General features: G+C 44.6%; 1 protein-coding gene across 1 annotated transcript in view; it reads left to right on the forward strand.

Annotated features, from left to right (window-relative positions):
* Window positions 1-18,921, forward strand: part of LOC144102540 (uncharacterized) — a 62,528-nt gene that overhangs the window by 23,629 nt on the left and 19,978 nt on the right. The window contains exons 2-6 of the mRNA XM_077635788.1: window positions 2,755-2,873; window positions 9,494-9,618; window positions 11,754-11,949; window positions 15,412-15,475; window positions 18,546-18,649. Coding sequence (XP_077491914.1) covers window positions 2,755-2,873; window positions 9,494-9,618; window positions 11,754-11,949; window positions 15,412-15,475; window positions 18,546-18,649 — 608 coding nt within the window. The remainder of the gene's footprint in view (window positions 1-2,754; window positions 2,874-9,493; window positions 9,619-11,753; window positions 11,950-15,411; window positions 15,476-18,545; window positions 18,650-18,921) is intronic.

Genomic DNA, 18,921 nt, shown 5'->3' on the forward strand with positions numbered 1-18,921 from the left:
ATGCAATGCCGTATTTCCAGTAGTATTCACTGAGGGTGGAACTGATATCAAATTGTATTATCTTTTAATTTTTTGTCTAAAATTTAGAAACCACCACAACCTAACTAGATTTATGAACTTGACTGATATGCATTTACGATTTAAGCAAGGTTGTAAACAAGCGAGTATCCAACAGTGTGCAGCCTCACGGCTACAGAGGGAAGCTATAGACCAGAATCGAGTGCCGTTTTCCGGCGTAGCCGTTTTGCGGCGACTGCCGCGGTGCGAGCGTTTCTTGGGGCACTATGGGGACGCGGCAGCTCCGCAGCCTCGCCTGTATGTAGCCGCGATTTACAGCCTTTCAGGCGCTAAAAATACATTGCCGAGCATACTTCTACAGCACGGTTGTAATGCAAGAACTCTTTTCGTTATCAAGATGATAAAACTGACAAACTCGCACTCCTTCTTATATCGATAGCATCCTGGTGCTCCGTTGCATAGAAAACTCTTAGGTCGATATCAAGCATTGGGTGTATGGTTAGCATGCAGTTCCAATTCCAGTGCGCTCTTAATCTTTGCTGCCGGCCTTAAAATACCCCCCACAAATAGGGCTTTGTTGTCGCCTGCGTGGCGGTGCGCTAGTTACATCAACAAATTATTGTTGTGAGCTCAACTGAGCCACAGGGCTAACAGAAAACAAATTTTGTTATGGTTCTTGCTATCTTGCGCATAAAAATGTATTTTCGCTTAATTTATCAAATCTGATTAAATATTTGCAGAGAAATCAGCTTTGCTGAATTATGCGGCTCGAAGTCGAATTTAACTTTAGTCGGAAGCTATCGGCGCGTGTGACAGCGTCTCCTAGCCATTTTGCAAAGTGTCATAGAATGTAAAAAAATCTTGTATATCTTCATGTGAATCAGACTGGTACCAAAACCAGAAAGATAATACGGACTGGCCTTCACCCCGCCAATCACATACGTTGAGAAATAGGATTTTAAATTGGTATCGTGCCTGCTTACATTCACGTACACGAAATCTACTTAATGGGAACAATAGCAAGCTCAGCGCACGAATGCTGGAGATGTACTTGCGAATTAAAACACGCGCTTTGCCTGTACAGCCTTCAGTCTGCAGCTGGCCGATCCGATTACGGCTCACACGTTACTGAACCATTGTGTCAAATCAATTAATCTACATTCTGATGAATAAAATTATCATATGTGGTTTAGATTTTATGGGTGTTTAACGTTCCTAAGCGACTCAGGCTATGAGGGGCGCCGTTGTGAAGGGCTCCAGAAATTTCGACCACCTGGGATTCATTAACATGCAGTAACATCGCACAGTAGACGGGCCTCTAGAATTTCGCCCTTATGGAAATTATCATATATGGTAGCGTACGTGAAAAACTGCAGCAAACGACATGCCAGGGCAGAAATGTGCCTATAAGTACCGGTTTGCATTCTACCCTAGCTTGTCGACTACCCTCGGATGTCACCAAAAGGAGCAAAAATGTTTCTCAGATAACCGCACTACTGTCGGGTAGATGGAAAATGAGAGCAGTGATGCATAGCCCACACTCACATACGTTAGGTGATGTAGCGCATCAGTGACCGAAGCGAAGAACATGTAAAAACGCATTCAACGTGCGGTACCGCCGCGACCCATTGGAGCACGCGCACCGACAGATGGCGACTGGTGTCGAGATTAGGAGCGCACCCGCAGCTAGTGTGTGAGGGTTAAAAAATCTGGTCTATACTTTAGCAGGATGGAAAGTTCGGCTAGTTGAATTATGTTCATTTTAAATGAAAAAATACAGCACAAATAGAGAGGAGGGACGAAGAAGAGGCGCACAACACAAGCGCTGTGTCGCAACTAAAATTCACGTTATTTGATGAGGAGATACGGTTCCTGGACAATACGTGATTTGCCATGGGTCACAGAAAAGGGCGCCCTGCGCTATCTTTTCAGTTTTTGTGCTTGTTTCTTGAGTTTATTGCCTTATGTGATTGCTGACTTCGCCGTTTGTTGGTCGATTTTATATGTATTTCCTCCTGAATAAAATTTTATTTGCGACACAGCGCTTGTGTTGTGCACCTCTTCGTCCGTCGTCTCTGTTCACACTGTATTTTTTCCTATACTTTAGTTTCGACCGTAATTTCATAGTTTACGAAAGCATTCTTCCTGGCTGGGGGATCGAATGCGGGATTGCCGTCTGTGCGGGTAAGTCACTCTGCCTGTTACTCGAAACAGGACGGCTAGCTGGTTGCACAGGGAGACCGAATTTATCTATAATTGGAAGGTGAGAGTGAGACAGTAACGAGTTATTAGTCCCTTATGCGAACTCTTATTCTGCAGTGGGACACTCCCATAAAAGCTTTGTATTATTCAGTATTGCGCAGTACCTGTTTTCAACCAAACTTTATTGAAGATAAATGCGGAGGTATAGTCTTCCTGGCGTTGCTATGGAAGAAAAACCTTTTACGAGGCTGACACGGACATTCGCGCCTGTTTTCCATGCAAGACGAGCTTAGAAACTCTACCTCACTAACTGTTTCTTCGTTTTTTGCGGTAAGTTTTAGCATTGCTTCATTTTCTGGTGCATTCCACCCGCTATCACTCGATACTTCCGTTATCCGTATGCACACATGGCAGTGACAAAAGGGAAGTTCTAAAAACATACGCTCTTCGGATTTCATAACAAATGCGTATAGTGAATAAAGGACAAAACACCTCCAGCTTTATGCATTGCGCTATCTTCCTGTCTTTGTGCAGAGTGATTACACCCCCGACGCTCGCCCAATGGCTTCCTCGGCCTCCGTCGCAATGGCAGGCCCATGTGTCGAGCCCAGCCCTTCCCCGCTTGGAGCACCTGATGTCCTTCCTCATGTGGTGTGAGTACTCACACTTTTCCAGACATTTGACTTGTGTACTTTCGCTTGCAAGGCTCCGCGCTTTATAATGCACTTCTAGCCGCACTCCGCGGGTTTCAGCGATGTGTTTGTGTGAAGTCTCTGAGCAGCAAGTGTAACTGGCTCACTCGGTCAGCGGACGCCTCAATGACCCTGTGAATAAGCGGTGGCGTCCGCCTATAAATTGAGGCAGTCATGCGTGTTTCCTCTTCTCAAAACTACCTCAAGGTTTAGGCTCCACTGAATTTGAGGAAAGAAAGGTGCATAACTGGCTCTCTGGGTCAGTGGACACTTCAATCGCACTTGGACGTACGTGGCGGTGGGGTCCCTCTTCAAAACCGTGCTTTCACACAGTATTTTGTGCTTTGCTAAACCCCCAGCCATTTTTTTTAAATGACACTTAGACTCCTGACTTATCATGTTGCATATACCAGGCGTTCTCACTAATATAACGAGGTTTATATAAATAAACAAAGATAAATTAGGTGAGTTAAACCAACTAATTACTATTGGGACCTGTGGCGTCTAGTCTGCAGTACTTTCTCGTTCTCCAAAGTTTGTTAAGTAGTTAACCTTGTAAATATTGGTTTTGGAAAAACTTTAACTTCAGGAGCTGTAGACCGTGCTTAGAAAACAGGACACAGAAATATCTGCGGCTTGATACCATTTACGTAGATTTTTTTTGTAGGCCTAAAATGAAAGCTAGCCGAGCGGTTAACAGTTGTTGGCGCATATCTTGCGGGTAGTGCAAACCTAAAGCCGCGTCGAAGACAGCGCTCTGAGAGAACCAGCCAAAAAGCCGGGCATTCGACATGCATTATACGCCAATGATGCCACTGTCTCGAGCATCACCAGCTCGTCGAAGAGAAACTGCAGAAAGCCATGGACCCTACGGAATATTTTGCCCGACGAAGCGGCATGACCAGTGGCCCGGACAAATCGGAGTTCATACGCGTGCGCAAGAAAATCTGCAAAAAATCACTAATAAGTCTCTACCTCCAAGGAGGAAGTCCAAACGATCAGAGTACTGGGAATGTGGATCCTGAGCCACGTGGAATAACGACAATCATCAAGCCCAAACATGTAATAATATTAATAATAATAATAATAATAATAATAATAATAATAATAATAATAATAATAATAATAATAATAATAATAATAATTTGTTTTGGGGGAAAGGAAAATGGCGCAGTATCTGTCTCACATATTGTTGGGCACCTGAACCGCACTGCGCCGTAAGGGAAGGGACACAGGAGGGAGTGAAAGAAGAAAGGAAGAAAGCGGTGCCGTAGTGGAGGGCTCTGGAATAATTTCGACCACCTGGGGATCTTTAACGTGCACTGACATCGCACAGCATACGGGCGCCTTGGCGTTTTGTTTTCATAAAAACGCAGCCGCCGCGGTCGGGTTCGAACCCGGGAACTCCGGATCAGTAGCCGAGCGCCCTAATTACTGAGCCACCGCGAAGGGTGCTCAAACATGTAGCATAGCAGACGAGATCTGTGGCATGATACGGCGCATCACGAACCGACGGGCCGGTCTCAAGGAACAGGGTGCACTCTGCGTTGGGACAGCATTAGTGATCCCCGCCTGGATATACAGTCTAACGTTTCACAGTATACCACGAAAACTGAGCACAGTGAAATCAAAACTCGAATTCGGAAAACGTACAAGATCGCTCTAGGACTCCTCAGGTTTGCCCTCATAGACGGCATCCAGGACATTGGAGCCTTCGGGATCTACACCGAATACAAAGAGACGGCACTGCTGGGTCAGGAGCGGCGCCTCCAACTCACTGGCCGGCCTTCGCACGCTGCAGCGCCTGGGCAGAAAACCACCCGAAGAGGACATTTAAACTCCCACTACACCCCGGACCCGCCTCTCCCCGGAGACCACGGGGAAGTACCAAGTGCTAACCACTTCTGACCGATAGGGATCCCCGACATCGTCGGCCACCGAAGAGATCAAGCAAGACGCGTTCAGAACATCGTGCAACGCCTCATGCACATTCAGTACACCGAGGCCAGCGCGTACCCAAACCGAGTGGCGGCAGGAGCCGCGGACATTACGGGCCCGGCGAATAGGCTACCACCTCGATGAGGAATCGCGATAGCCCTTGCAGTTAAATATGCCGACTACACTGGAAATCTCATGATCAAGAGCGATTATAAACACGCCTGAAAGGCCTAGTTTGATGGGAGTTTTAGAGGGGCCACAGGCCAAAAGATGTTTAGCACACCTCTCCTAGTGCGTACTCCCGCCACAGCACAATGTAGAGAAACATGCAGGCGCGGACGTGTCCGAACCTCGCGTGATACAGAAAAATTTGGCCAGACAAATATCCTACAGATGAGGCCAGGCCTGTGGACAGACATCTACTCTCCTCCAAATGGTCGGTAACTGTTCATCGCAACTCTAACTCTATAACAGAGAAATTTAAGAGCGCACGTTAATTGTTGGGTGAGTCGGTTGTACATAAATAAAAAGACACTGCGCCCCATCTTGTGCTCTTCTTGTCCATGTATTATTTTTTTAACATTTATCGTGCTTAAAGGAATTATGCAATGAATAAAAAGCCGTTTTCAGCGCTTACAACTGATGCTAAGAAATATTCAGACTATGTATGTCTTCGTTGGCTAGCCAGCAATTCATTATGAACTTTTAGAAGCCGTGTTTTTTAATAATTCGGGCCGATTGCTGTGCTCGTAGTGACCAACTTTGCAACCAAAATCGTGAAAACAGACGTCACTAGTCTAGTGACGTCGGCAAGTCATCACACGCTGTCATTCGCTGGAGCCACGACGTCATGGGCACGGTTCCGGCGGTCGTGAAAGTTGCCTGCTTGTGCCACCACGTGAGCCCCTCGGGCAAGCGTAAGCCAGGTCATTGCCTTCGCGCATACCATTTCAATTTACCTCTGCTGCCTCCTTCTATTGGGAGTTCCGGAGCAGCTCGCAGTGTCTTCTTCGTTTGCCCGAGATCAATACGCCTTGCTCCGGGTCCATTACTGCTGACTACAAGAGACGACAAGAAAAGCAATCTGACTCGCGCGTAATCCAGGAAGGCGAAGAGATACCGGAGAGACTCTGCCGAAGCTGCTACTGGGGCGCTGGGTGCGACAACTGGAAGTCGCAGATCGAACTTCAGCGGATGAGATATTCATGGGCGCGGGCAGTCCCAGAGCTGTTTATCTTTTTTTCTATTGCCCCGCGTGTACGTGTTGAGTGGGAAGAGGAGGGGCGTAATTTTTAATCGTTTATGTCTTCGTTGTTATTGACGCTAGCTCAAAAATTCTTGCGCTGGGATGACGAGTGATAGAATGCCTATGTGTCGACGACTTTAAATAACCTCAATTAATTTACTGCATAATCCCTTTAAAGGCAACAAGTAAACACAGGAATTAGCTGCAAGCAGAGGGAGACAAAGTTGGCTCACTCAGAGCTGCCGTTACAGCGCCTGCTCATTCAACAAGCCTGGCAAGCAATCTTTGTCGATAGGGCCCTAAACCTGGGAAAACCGATTGAGTAACAGAAAGATCAATAAAGTTTATTAGCACTCTACTTCTGAAAATGAGCGGATTTTCTTCTCAAAAAGCCTGTCTTTCCCTGCCATGTGGTGGTTTTTTTATTTTGGGGGCTGTGTTTTCAAGCCAGCAAAAATATATCTTTGTCTGTCGTGCCTTGTGAACATTTCAGACCGGTGTTTTCCAACTCCACCTACAAGTTCCAAACTGACATCACGTCGCAGCCATCAGCGCGGCAATCTGTATTCTGTGAAAGTGCCGCCGCGCATCTTATATAAAAATCTTGTTTAATTTTTGCTCCCCCTCTTATGTAATACCCCAGTGGTGTCTGTAAGGTACTAAAATGAAATCGAATGAGTAATAAATACCATGTTATTCTCCGAGGCCAATATTTAAAAAAGCTTGCTAAACATTCATTACTAAATCCCTAACTTTTCTGGGGGAGAAAACACGACTCCTAGCAGCTCCCATTTTGTTTCGTACGCTTATGATCTTGTTCTTTAAATCTTTGTAACATTAACTGAGATACTTGGGAGATTGCTAGAACATTCGACACCTCCAGCGCTAGTTTTAATGTGCGATAACATTACAGCCTACATTCTGCAAAAATTCAGACGTGTCTCGGAATTCTCTGATTGGTAGAGAGAGAGGCCGCATGGCCTTCTGACGTCATCACAATCAGCTCATCGTGGTAGGTGGCACCGACCCCCACCGGATTGAGAACTCTCTTCACCTTGTGAACTCTCTCTCATGGCGGGTGTCCTGCAGGGAGGCATCATTTGTGCAGTAGCAATCGTCGCTTGTTTACAGAAGGTAGTGGGAGATCTGGATTGGAAGGAAGTCGAGAAGACTTTAATTATGTCTAGAAAAGTGACAGTCTGGGTGAGTTTGCAACGCATAACTACTATAATAAAAAAGTGCCACAAAATGACGGTAGTTACTTGGGAATCTGCGATTCACTGACGACGTTGTGTGGCTAAATATCTCGTGGGGATGAATTTGTAAGCATGATCAACGGCCTATATAGGAAAAGGAGAGCGGTGGGTACAAGTATTAATATGCAGAAAACTGAAGTAACCTTAAGTAATCTTAAGCAATGACGGAAGGTAACAGCAGTTTAGAATATGCAGCGATGCATTCCACATCGTAACGGATTACATAAACTCGGCAGGTAGTAACTGCTAATCCGGAGCACACGGGGGAAAGAACTAGGAGAATAAGATTGCAATGAAGCTTATTTCACTTGTACTCACAGATAATGAGGGGCAGTTTACCATTGGCTCTGAAGCAGGAACAGCATATGATGGCCGTATCTTAGCGGTAATCATCTATGAGACAGAAACGGGGAGAAGATGAGTAGAAGTTAAGTTGAACATAGGGCACCGAGCTATGAAGAGAAAAAGTTATGGGCATAATATTAAAATACAGGAAGGAAGGGCAATGGGCCAGGGAAGAAACAAGAGTTAACGACATCATAGTTGAAATGAAGAAATGGGCAACGGACAGGACATGTTATGGAAAGGCAAGTTAACTGATTGTCGTTTAGGATAATGAAATGTAGTTCAAGCAAAGGTAAGCATAGCGGGGGGCGTGACAAAGTTCGGTAGGTGGATGGGATCAGGAAGCCGGCAGATATGCAGGGCGGAATTATGATAATGATGATATGCTTCCTACAGTAGGGTAGCGACCATAGCGATTGTCGGCTAACAATCCTGTCACAACGACTGATAGAAGTGTTGACGAGTCTTTCGTCTGCAAGACGGTGTTTGTGTATGGGTTAAAGAAGTGACTAACGCCATCTTTTAAACGAAAAAGAAGCCATTTCATAAAGCGTCGCGTTGTATTTCATAAAGCAAAATTTCAAAGAAAATGGTCGTTGGGGAAAAGAGTAAGCCCGCATGGCACCAGTATGGCAGCTGAACCATTGGGCAGCAGTCAATTGCTCAATGCAGCGGAAGGGCCAGTTTCTCTACCATGTACAGATAGATGCTTTAAGCCACGTGAAAGCATTTGGCAAATAGAACAGTCAGGGGCATGTGGAAAACAAATGCCGAACGGCTTCCTGAGGTAGTGTTCTCCTCTTCTTCCCTTCTTGCCACTCGGTTATTCATGGCGCACTGCAGGCAGGTTTTGTTAGTGGTGAAACACAAAAGATGTCCGTTTGCGGTGCGATGACAGGGAACCTTAACTGTTTCCTTACCGTGTCCACTGAGCAAGGGTCATCAATGCGCCATAGATATCGGTCGCTTTCTCAAAGATGCCTTTGCATTTTCCGACTTCTTCTGCCGTTGTTTTGTATAGTCCAAGAAGTCAACTGTCAGTTTTGGTCATTTTCTTCGAAACGGTCAAGTTTGGTGCAGGACCGAATAGTGCGGTGTGCAAGTTTTGTTAGCGAGCATGCAAAACTTTTTGATGGCCTGATCCTCTCGCAGGTAAACTGTTTCGTAATCTTTTGGGAACAGAAGTTAACGTCTTTTACTGATGGTTGTAGCAGTGAGCCTCAGGATAATGTCCATTGCCTGGGTTTAGTTTTTACCGCGCAGAAGAAAAAGAAAACAGCACGAAACATCAATTCTTTTTATAGGGAACATTCGTTTTGTGCCTGCTGCTTGTTAACGGCATTTTGGTGCGGTAGCGCTACTACGAACATTTTCCGATTTTGGCCATACGTGCGTACAGTCGTTCACACATCTCTCTATAGCACAGCAACACCTCACCAGCGACTACACTGGCATCATTTATGAGTTGTGTAGAGCTCTAAACAAGATCTTATCCTATATGCGCATTCCTATGGGTATATTGTGTAACTCCTCATGTCTTTAAAAGCTGTATCGGGCCCGCCAGGCAGCGGCAACCGCCATAAATGCACAACAGAGGGCGCCATTTGAGCACTCTAGACGAGCAGAGAGGTGACATAAGTTTTAAAGTGTAGGAAGGCGTTTTTTAAAGGAAATGGCGAATTGTATTAATAACTTACACCAGAGTAAACAAAAATAAAGGAAAAAAAACAGCATAGTGGCAACAACTACTGCCCCGTTTCAAAGGGGACGCTCCCACCTTCCATTCATCCATCCAGACGTGTGTGGACGGACGGCTATGCGTACACGTCCCTGGAGCCTGCTTGGTGGCAGGCGGCCCACCTGCAGGCCTACCCGTTTGAGGGCAACCTGTCAGGCGTTAACCTGTGTCAGGTCCTTCAAGGTAAATGCCATCAGGGTAAAGGCCTTTAGGTCACATCCCCTTGGCACTTAAGGAGTTTAAGTGCCCTCGGTAGCTAGTGCTACTGCACGATATTCCGCACTTAGCCATGCTAAACCATGTCATGCTAAACCAGCCATGCTAAACCGGCTGCTATTTTTTTTTGTCTCTCCTAAAATGTGCTGGGAACGTTCATCTAGCTGTGGCCGCTATTTTCAGTCTGCATAAGTCTTGTCGACTACAAACACCTTTAGCGTAGCAATTACTGCTACCGCGTCCCTCGGGCTGCCACTGCCCACGTGCAAATTGAGCTGAGGACGCTAGATGGCGCCACGTTCATGTCAACACCGTACTAGCCTGCCTCGTCGGGACCAATGAGCGCGTGTGCAGTGCGGGGCGGAGTACGTGGTGTAGGCGGTAAGCGGTAGCAGTGGGCGCTAAGCTAAAGAAATATCAAATATTTAGTACCTTCATTTCTGCCGATACCGCTGTTCTGCTAGAAAAAGAACCTGCTTCCTCATTCCCGCATTGAACTTTACTGTGAAGCCAATGACACCCATGGGATGAATCCAGAGAGTGTATGAGGTGAAAAGGTTTATCGGGCTCTTTTCCTCAACAGCAGGAATTAGATGTCAGTCCACACGAGGAAGTATGTCTGGCTGTTCACTCTGAGCAAATAACCGTCAGCTGAATCTGATGACCTATAAAAAGGTGCACACTGGATTTATGCCGGCATGCTTTCTTGTCTTTTTTTTCCGGGTTGTTTTTTGTCCACAAATAATTTTACTGCTCTTCTGTGCGGGCTAGATGTCTGTACGTGCCTTCCAACACTGAGGTTATGCTTCACGCAGTGATGCGTGAGCTTTTGCTAGTGTAATTTTTTATTTTGTAGCTGAAAACATCGTCGAGGGACCAGTCTGTTTCTAATGTGCTACCATTAGTTGCTTATTGAAAAACAGGTTATGGGCACGATAAATATCATCCAATTAGTGCAAATTGTCATCATGATTCTTGTGAAACAGCATCTTAAAACTTACACTACCTACAAAATTAAAATCGCTCTTTACCAAAATAAAGCGGCAGTCTGGAGACCAGGGTTTCTGCTCATGCCAAGCATTTAGCAGTTTTCTTCCTGAAGAAAAGCTACTTCTTTTCTAGCCAATAAAAAGGATGACGCCTAATTATGTCAAGGCCAATGCCCTTCCTCTCTGTTCATGCTATTGCTTGACGAATGATGGGTCATTGTGGCAAAACTTCGTTGCTCAAGATAAACCTGCTATTGGATATACTAGTGACCTTTCATCGAGGAACAAGTCACCGGTAGATACCAATAACAATGAAACGTTGGATTGTTAACTCATAGTTCCGATTTTCAGTGTATCCCAGTCAAAAACAAAAACGAGAAGAGTTTCTCTCTGCACAACAAATTTTTTGTAGTATTTTTGCCAAGAAAGTAGTAATAAAACAAAAAAATTGTATCAACAACATAACTTTCTGTAGTTACTACAGAAAATTACTGGAGAAAAAAGTATAGTACTGCAGAAAAAGAAAAATGCTACAAGACAACAGAAGCAGCTGACATTAAGACGCAGGTGCAAAATATTTTATCGTATTTTATATACTTATTTATTTCATTCTACCTCAATGTCCACAAAAGCACTGAATGAGAGGGAATATCAAAGTTAAGGAATATAAAAAAAAATAAACCATAATAACGGTACAACGGCGGTACAAGGCAAATACAGGAAAGGAACACAAAATTGATAGAAAACGGAGTTAAGACAACATTACATAGGAAAATAGAAAATGAAAACAAAGAACACAACGTTAATATGATACGGTTGTGTCATTTTTTTTTTGTCGGGGATCAACACCTTGTGTCCATTACATTATCCGTCAACTGTCTGTTGCGAAAGTGCTTTTTTAAGTGCACTTGCCTTTCCAGACAAACCAACTTGGTTCATGAAAAATTCATCTTTAACATGTTTATCGGTTTCAATATATTGGAACAAGATGATGCCAACAATTAATGTGGCTATGAACGCATTGTCTTCATCAGATTGCCGTTATCTGTGCGTATGTCATTTTGAAACAAAAAGAGTGAGGTTTGATGATGCATAAATTGCCACTCATCTCAGCTACAACTTTCTACAGGAACACTGTGGCGTCATTAAACCTGGGCTGCAGGCTGGATCTGAGGAAGATTGCCCTGGAAGCCTGGAACACAGAGTACAAGCTGAAACGTCGCCCGGTACTCATCATGCGCATCAGGGAGCCCAGGACCACGGCTTTGGTCTTCGAAAATGGAAACATACTGTGCAGCGGAGCCGCAGAGTGAGATGAAATTACGCTTCATGCGTGTTTCTACATTGACGCCTGTATGTGCCACGCTCGGTGAAGTCACGACATCGTCGGCGGCACATTTTCCTTCTCAAGCAACCTTGAACACAACCGCTCCGCACCATGTCTGGTTACTGTCCATATCTACTCTAACGCTCCCTACAAAGAAAATTCTCTAGAGATTACGCATGCACTATTGCATAAAGACGACTCTCCTCCCTGCCCCCTCTCCCGCACAGTGTTACTCAACGCTAGATATGGTAGGAGCATTTCCCAGAAACCTAGATATCATTCAAAATTGCTTTACTGGCTTTACTTTCAGTGAATTCTTCTATATTATGCTTTTTGATTTTGCAATGCCCTTGGCTGAGGTGCCCAAGTGCATCTGTTGAAAATACAGTTCATAGTGCGGAACTCAAAGACTCGATTATTGATTGCTGGCACTAGAGAACATCTATGGATTATACGTATTGATTTCAACTGATGTACATTCGGTGACTTTTTATGTGTCTCTAATGATTTCAAGTTAGAGTGTTCGCGTGGACCCAAACTATAAAAAATTGGCGGTGGTTTAGCTCTGGTTAAACCTGAAGTGACGTGATAGCTACAGCTGGCTGGGTGGAACTTGGTCAGTTGAATTGCAAAGTCAATCTTTCGCCACTTCATTTCGCTGGGCGTTCCTTCTTCACCTTTGCCCAACTTGACACGGCGCATGTGCACAGCTGTTGCAGCTCGGTTTCGCCGGCGTGCCGTGCTGCCAGCAGCAGCAGCTGCTCCGCACCATGCAGTTCGTCATGTGACCAACCACGTTACGAACCATGTGATCAGCCATGGTGCCACGCCGCCGGCTGCTGCTCCGCACCACGTGACCAACCATGTAACAGCGTGGCGGCGCAGCTACGGGGTGGCGGCGCAGCCACAGGGTGTCGGTGCAGCCACGCTAAAGGCTCGAAATACTACCGTAATGTGCCTATAGCTACAATATCTGTGAGAGAATAACCCCGTCGGTAATTTTTTTCACCTCTTCATTGCCTAGGACGAGCCGGAAATGAGGCATGTTGAATGGCGCATTTCATATAGCAAAAACTCTTAATGTGTATCTTAGTGGACCTGCACATTCAAGAATCTAATTTCCGAGAATCAAAAACCAGTATTCTTAGGTATTTTGTATTCGCGGGATGCACACACGCACCACTGCTGCAATTCTAGCAGCAATGAGCTTTTTATGGCACGAATGCTTTCATGAGCCACATATATTTTCCAGCAAGAAAAAAATCACAGTGAGGAGGCTTTCAGGAAAACTTGTGAATAGAGTAAATAATATTCCTTATAGCTGCGAGCTTGGCAGCCTGGCTTCAACAATTTTCATGCTGACAGGTTTTCGCAGTGTATTAACTCAGTCCAGAAAAAGAAAAGAGCCATGTAAAAAAGACCGCAAAATAGTTTGCTGTTTTGTCGCTACCGCAAAATTTTGTTTTGTGGTATTTTTCTGTACTGTTGTACTTTTCATATAGTGATTCTGTTCACGCTATAAAAATTTCTGTCATTTGCAAAAGTTTTTGAGCAAAAACATTACAGCAAATTTCTTGTGATGACAAAACTTTTTCTGTTGTCTTTTTCAACTTCTCATACCACCTGACACCTTACTGGAGTGCGGCATGTTGCTGGACCTCATGATATGTTTTTCCTGATTGAAATACACACCTTATGGAAAACTAGAATGGTGGGCAGGCAGTGTGAATCAATTGTTTTGACGAACATGCATCTCAGAAAAAAAAAGCGATTTTAGAATCTCATTTTATTTAATGACAAGTCTCCTTATTTTTTGTCACTGTTTCCAACCATTGCGACTGTTTGTGAGGACTTGAAGAAATAGACTGATCAGCTTACTGTCCATTGCCCACAAGGTATTTGCTAAGGTAATCGCAAATAGAATCAGGAGAACCTTAGACTTCGATCAACCAAATGATCAGGCGGGATTTCGTAAAGGATACACGAAAATAGACCATTTCACACTATCTGACAGGTGATAGAGAAATGCAAAGCGTATAATCAACCCTTATATGTAGTGTTCGTTGATTACGAGAAAGCATTTGACTCACTGTTAACCACAGGAGGCATCGTGGAATCAGGGTGTAGAAGAGCCTTATGTGAAAATACTGGAAGATATTTATAACAAATATGCAGCTGCTATAGTCCTTGATAAAGTCGGCAATAAAATTCCAATAAGAAAGGATGTCAGACAGGGAAACACGATCTCGCCAATGCTATTCACTTCCAGTTTACAGGAAGTTTTCCGAAGCCTGAACTGGGAATGCTGGTGTTAAGAATTAATGGAGAATGCATGAGTAGTTTCTGATTCGCTGATGACATTGCCTTGTGTAGTCACTCAGGAGATGAGCTGCATAGCATGATCAATGAGTTAGACAGGATAGCAGAATGGTGGGTCTAAAAATTAACATGCAGAGAACCAAAGTTACGTTAAACAGTCTCACAAGGGATCAGGAGTTCACAATTGGTGGCGAGGTGCTAGAACTGTTAAAGGGATATGCAGGCAGTGGCCGCCAATCAGGATCATGAGAGGGAAATAACTATAAGGGTAAGAATGGGGTGTAGAAAATATCGCAGGTTATCTCAGATCATGAATGCCAGTTTACCAATATCCCACAAGAAAAAGCGCACGACAGCTGTATCTTACTTGTACTCACCTACGGGGCAGAAGCATGGAGGCTAGCGAAAAGGGTTCAGCTTAAAGTTAAGTACAAGGCAGCAATCCATGGAAAGAAAAATGATAGGTGTAACATAAAGAGACCGGAAGTGGGCAGAATGGGTGACGGAACAAATGCGGGTTATTGACATCCTATTCGAAATCAAGGGGACGAAATGGGCTTGGGCAGGGCATGAAATGTGAAGGCAAGATAACCGCTGGTCTTTAAGGGTAACGGAGTAGATTCCAAGGTAAGGCAAGTGTAGCAGGGGCGGCAGAAAGACTGGTGGATGAGATTAAGAAGTTTGCGGGGATACGGTGGCGGCAGCTTTCAAATGGCAGGATTAATTGGAGATACATGGTAGAGGCCTCTTTGCCCTGCACTGGGCGTAGTCATGATGATGATGTTGAATGTTTTGCGCAGGAAGAGAAACAAATTGGCACTCTTGAAGCATGAAGAGAAAACTTTTTTGTTACTTGTTTCGCAGTGACGATCAGAGACTGAAAGCGTGAGTGTGGAATGCTGTGAAACACCGAGGCAGAATTCGAAAAACCATCACGAGTGTCGTATAAAGGGGAAAAACTGCCTGACAAGGCTGCAAACTAAACATTTTGGGATTAAGTACTGCTGTGTGTCATTATTTACAATGTGTTTGCATCAAACACTGGTATGGAATAGTTGTTTATGGCATGGTATTATGTGAAATTAAGAGAGCCAAATGTGTCAATATATGCTTTTTACTTTGCAGTGAACTGAAGGCCAAGGTTGCTTCAAGGAAGTTTGCCCGAATCATACAGAAGCTGGGATTTGACGTAAGAAAATTTTCATTACAAGAAGTAGAATAATGAGCTTACTGGTATCTAACTAAACTAAAAGTGTGCCCACGCCTCTAAAAAAAAATCACCATCACAAAATACGCTATAGGAAAAGGTGCTGTCCGGGAACCTGTTTTGTGTAGAGAAATTGCTACACACAAGACACAGCGCTTTGTTGTTCTTTCTTATTCAAGTTATGTAACTCGAATAAGAATGGGGTGGAGTGTACTTGGCTGGTTCTCTCAGGTCACGAATGGCAGCTTATCAATATCCCTCAGAATAAGAGCATATAAGAGCTGTGTCTCACCAGTACTGAATAAGAGCATATAAGAGCTGTGTGTCACCAGTACTCACCCATGGGGCAGAAAAATATAAGCTGATGAAAAGGAGTCATCTTAAGAACAACCCAGTAAGCTATGGAGAGAAAAATGATTGGTGTAACATTAAAAGAGACAGGAACAGAGCAGAGTGGGTCAGGGATCAAGCAAGGACTTGACATGATAGTCGATATAAAGATAGAAGAAATGGTCTTGAGAGGGCATGTAATGTGAAGGCAAGATAACCGATGGTACTTGAGGGTAACGGACTGAATTCCAAGAGAAGCAAGCGTAGCAGGGGGTGGCAGAATGTAAGATGGGTGAATGAGGTTTATTAATTTACGGGGTTAAGGTGGCAGCAGCTGGTCCAGAACATATTTGGACAGAGAAAAAAAAGAATGTTGCCCACCCCGCACCTACGGCACAACGGGCTGGAGGTTCAGGACAGGGTGAATTGGAGACATATGAGAGAGGCCTTTGTACTGCAGTGGGTGCACTCAGGTTGCTGGTGATGATGATCTAACCTCCCTCCTCTAAAGGCCTGTAGCCCTTTGCAGGTAGAAGTATACAGAGAGGTGAGCACACGTGGCCAATGGCACATGAGTAGGCAGTGTATGTATAGTACAATAGGAATAGCCGGCTCTGTGTTGAAGAGTAAGAGCATTGATAGACCCTGGCAATGAGAGTGAATAACTTTGATGTGATATTGTCTCCAGTGCAAGCTGGCAAGCAACAAAAACACGACGCACCTAATCGCCTTCTGCCAACATGTCTTGTCGCGCAGAGCGTGTTGGCATGGGTACCTAAGTGTAATGGGCACAGTTCGCAATTGAAGGGACGGTGAGGAGAAGTCCATGCAAATATTAGTCCAAGTATCAATTGATTCCTTGCCTGTTTCTGGGTACGTCGATGCTTTCCCGGCATCAAAAATCACTTTTATCGTGGGAAAAATTGGTTGTGAAAATCTTCCCGCTGGTCGATTGAAACTCGTGATGTCCTTCCCGAAAAGAATGGGTTGCCGCCGTTTTCAAGTGAATGAGCCATGTGACACAGCCTCCGGGATCTGCGCAAAAGAACTTGGGTCTATGAAATTGGCCACTAATGGGGAGACCTCTATATAATTTTTGCCTTCTTGCTATTTTATAGATACTCCATGTCCTGTTAGAGCGCCCTTTTAATGATCAGAACCAGACAATATTCATAACAGGGCAACTTTCAATTTGTCCTCGTTGCGCCTTTAATTGGATAATAGTGTGTTGTGCAAACCTGACCGGTCTCTTCGGGAAGCAACCAGGCGCGCATTATGCCAACCATGACGTTTCTTTTTTCGAGTGATGCATCTAGCAGTAGAAATAAAGGCGCGAGACCATGGTTGCATTTTGCTTGACGGAAAACGCCATGGTCACGTAAAGGTACAGTCTTGGTCAAAAGTCTTAAGGCAGCTGCGTTCAGCTGTAGCTATATTCAAAACACAAGTCAAGCAGGAAGCTTCTCTACCGCAAGAAGGAACCTTCTGCTAGCATTTCAAGGTCATTTGGTCTTTAAGTGTGCTGTAATGGCTCTGTTATGCGGCTGAAGCAAACAGCCTTTGGCCTTAAGAATTTTGACCATGACTGTGCCTTTAGCATAGTGCGTACCGCTACCGCTTAATATACCACGCCCTTGCACAGGCGTTGATTGGGCTCGAAGCGATAGGTTTCGGGGCTCTATGAGAACGTGGTGCAATCTGCCGCCCCAAAGGCTGCATATGCGTATGCGCAGAGGCACGCGCTACACTAAAGGTATTTTATTCTTCCGTTTCACAACCGGTGATATACATAGTTTGTGCGGGCTCCTGCTCATAGCACTTTAGTTGGCGGTGGCGCTGGTAGCGTCCGTTTTAAGGCGAAAGACTTTCTTGGCTCATGAGTGGCGTGGACAGAAGTTGTAGACGGAAGTTATCCGCACAAACTGTCACTCATAAGTTGTGTGGTAAATAAAACAAAAATGTAAAAGTTGATTAAGCAACAGTTCTGAAGTGACGTATATATAATGAAATAATTCAGAAATAAAAAATAAAAAGTAAAAGTAAAAAATATAAAAACAAAAAGGATAAAAATTGCAGGATGCTTAAGCTTTGAAGTAGAATGACGTTGTGGGCTAGTTGGTTTATCGCAGAAAAAAGGTTAGTACTGCATGAATGAGACACGACAGGCGAACAGTGTTGTCGTTTTTGTTCCTGTTCTCCTGTAGTGTCTCATTCGCGTAGTACTAACCTTTTTGCTGCTTAAGCTTCGTCTTTAAGAGTGGGATGTGGCACTGTGTTGCAGTGTTGCCAAGGGCCCTGGCCACGAAATGCCATCGGCCCGTTCGGCGCGAGGCCTTGCCCGTTGAACAATTTAAGGAGAAGAAATGACGCCGGTCTCACTCGGTTGGGACACAAACCGCGCCACAAGGGAAGGAATATTTCTGACGGGCGGTGCCGACAACTAGAGCTACTACTTTTATGACGCCGACGGCGTCTCGACCGAACGAGCTACATGCGCTGTCGCGTAAAACAGAAAGTGAAAAATGAAAGGAGAATGAGAGGACAGGGAAAGGTTTTTGCATTTGCGCTCTTAAGCAGATTTGAGGGCAATCCCGTAATTGTTTGACACCAGACAAAACTTCAACATGAGTTTCACCGCCATATAAAGTATGAGAGAACTGTGGCAGTACCGTTGTGTATTTTGCTGTTGACCGGCGATCTATGCTTGTCGACAACATTGCAGGCCCATTTCCTCAACTTCAAGATTGCGACTATGGTGGCCACATGTGACATTGGATTTATGATACGTCTCGAAGGCCTCCTCCTGGCGACAAGAGGGCTCGCGAGGTACGATCTTTTGCTTTCTCTTACCTTGTCCTAAAATGCCATGAAAGCTATAAAAAGTACAGCATCTTATTGCAATGAGGAGCTTTTTAGGTGCTGTGTGTGTGTGAGCGTATCCATGCTGTTAATTTTATTCCATTAAAAGTTTTTTAGAATACAATTCTTGATGGAAATATTTTGTAGCAGAGCCTAAAAATCAGATCCATTTCTATGGAGTGCAGCAAGCAGTTGTCAGTTTCTTATACGTCTCTGAGAAGTCTGCAACCAAAACTTTT

The sequence above is a fragment of the Amblyomma americanum genome, chromosome 8, assembly GCF_052857255.1.
Source record: "Amblyomma americanum isolate KBUSLIRL-KWMA chromosome 8, ASM5285725v1, whole genome shotgun sequence".
Lineage (NCBI taxonomy): Eukaryota > Metazoa > Arthropoda > Arachnida > Ixodida > Ixodidae > Amblyomma > Amblyomma americanum.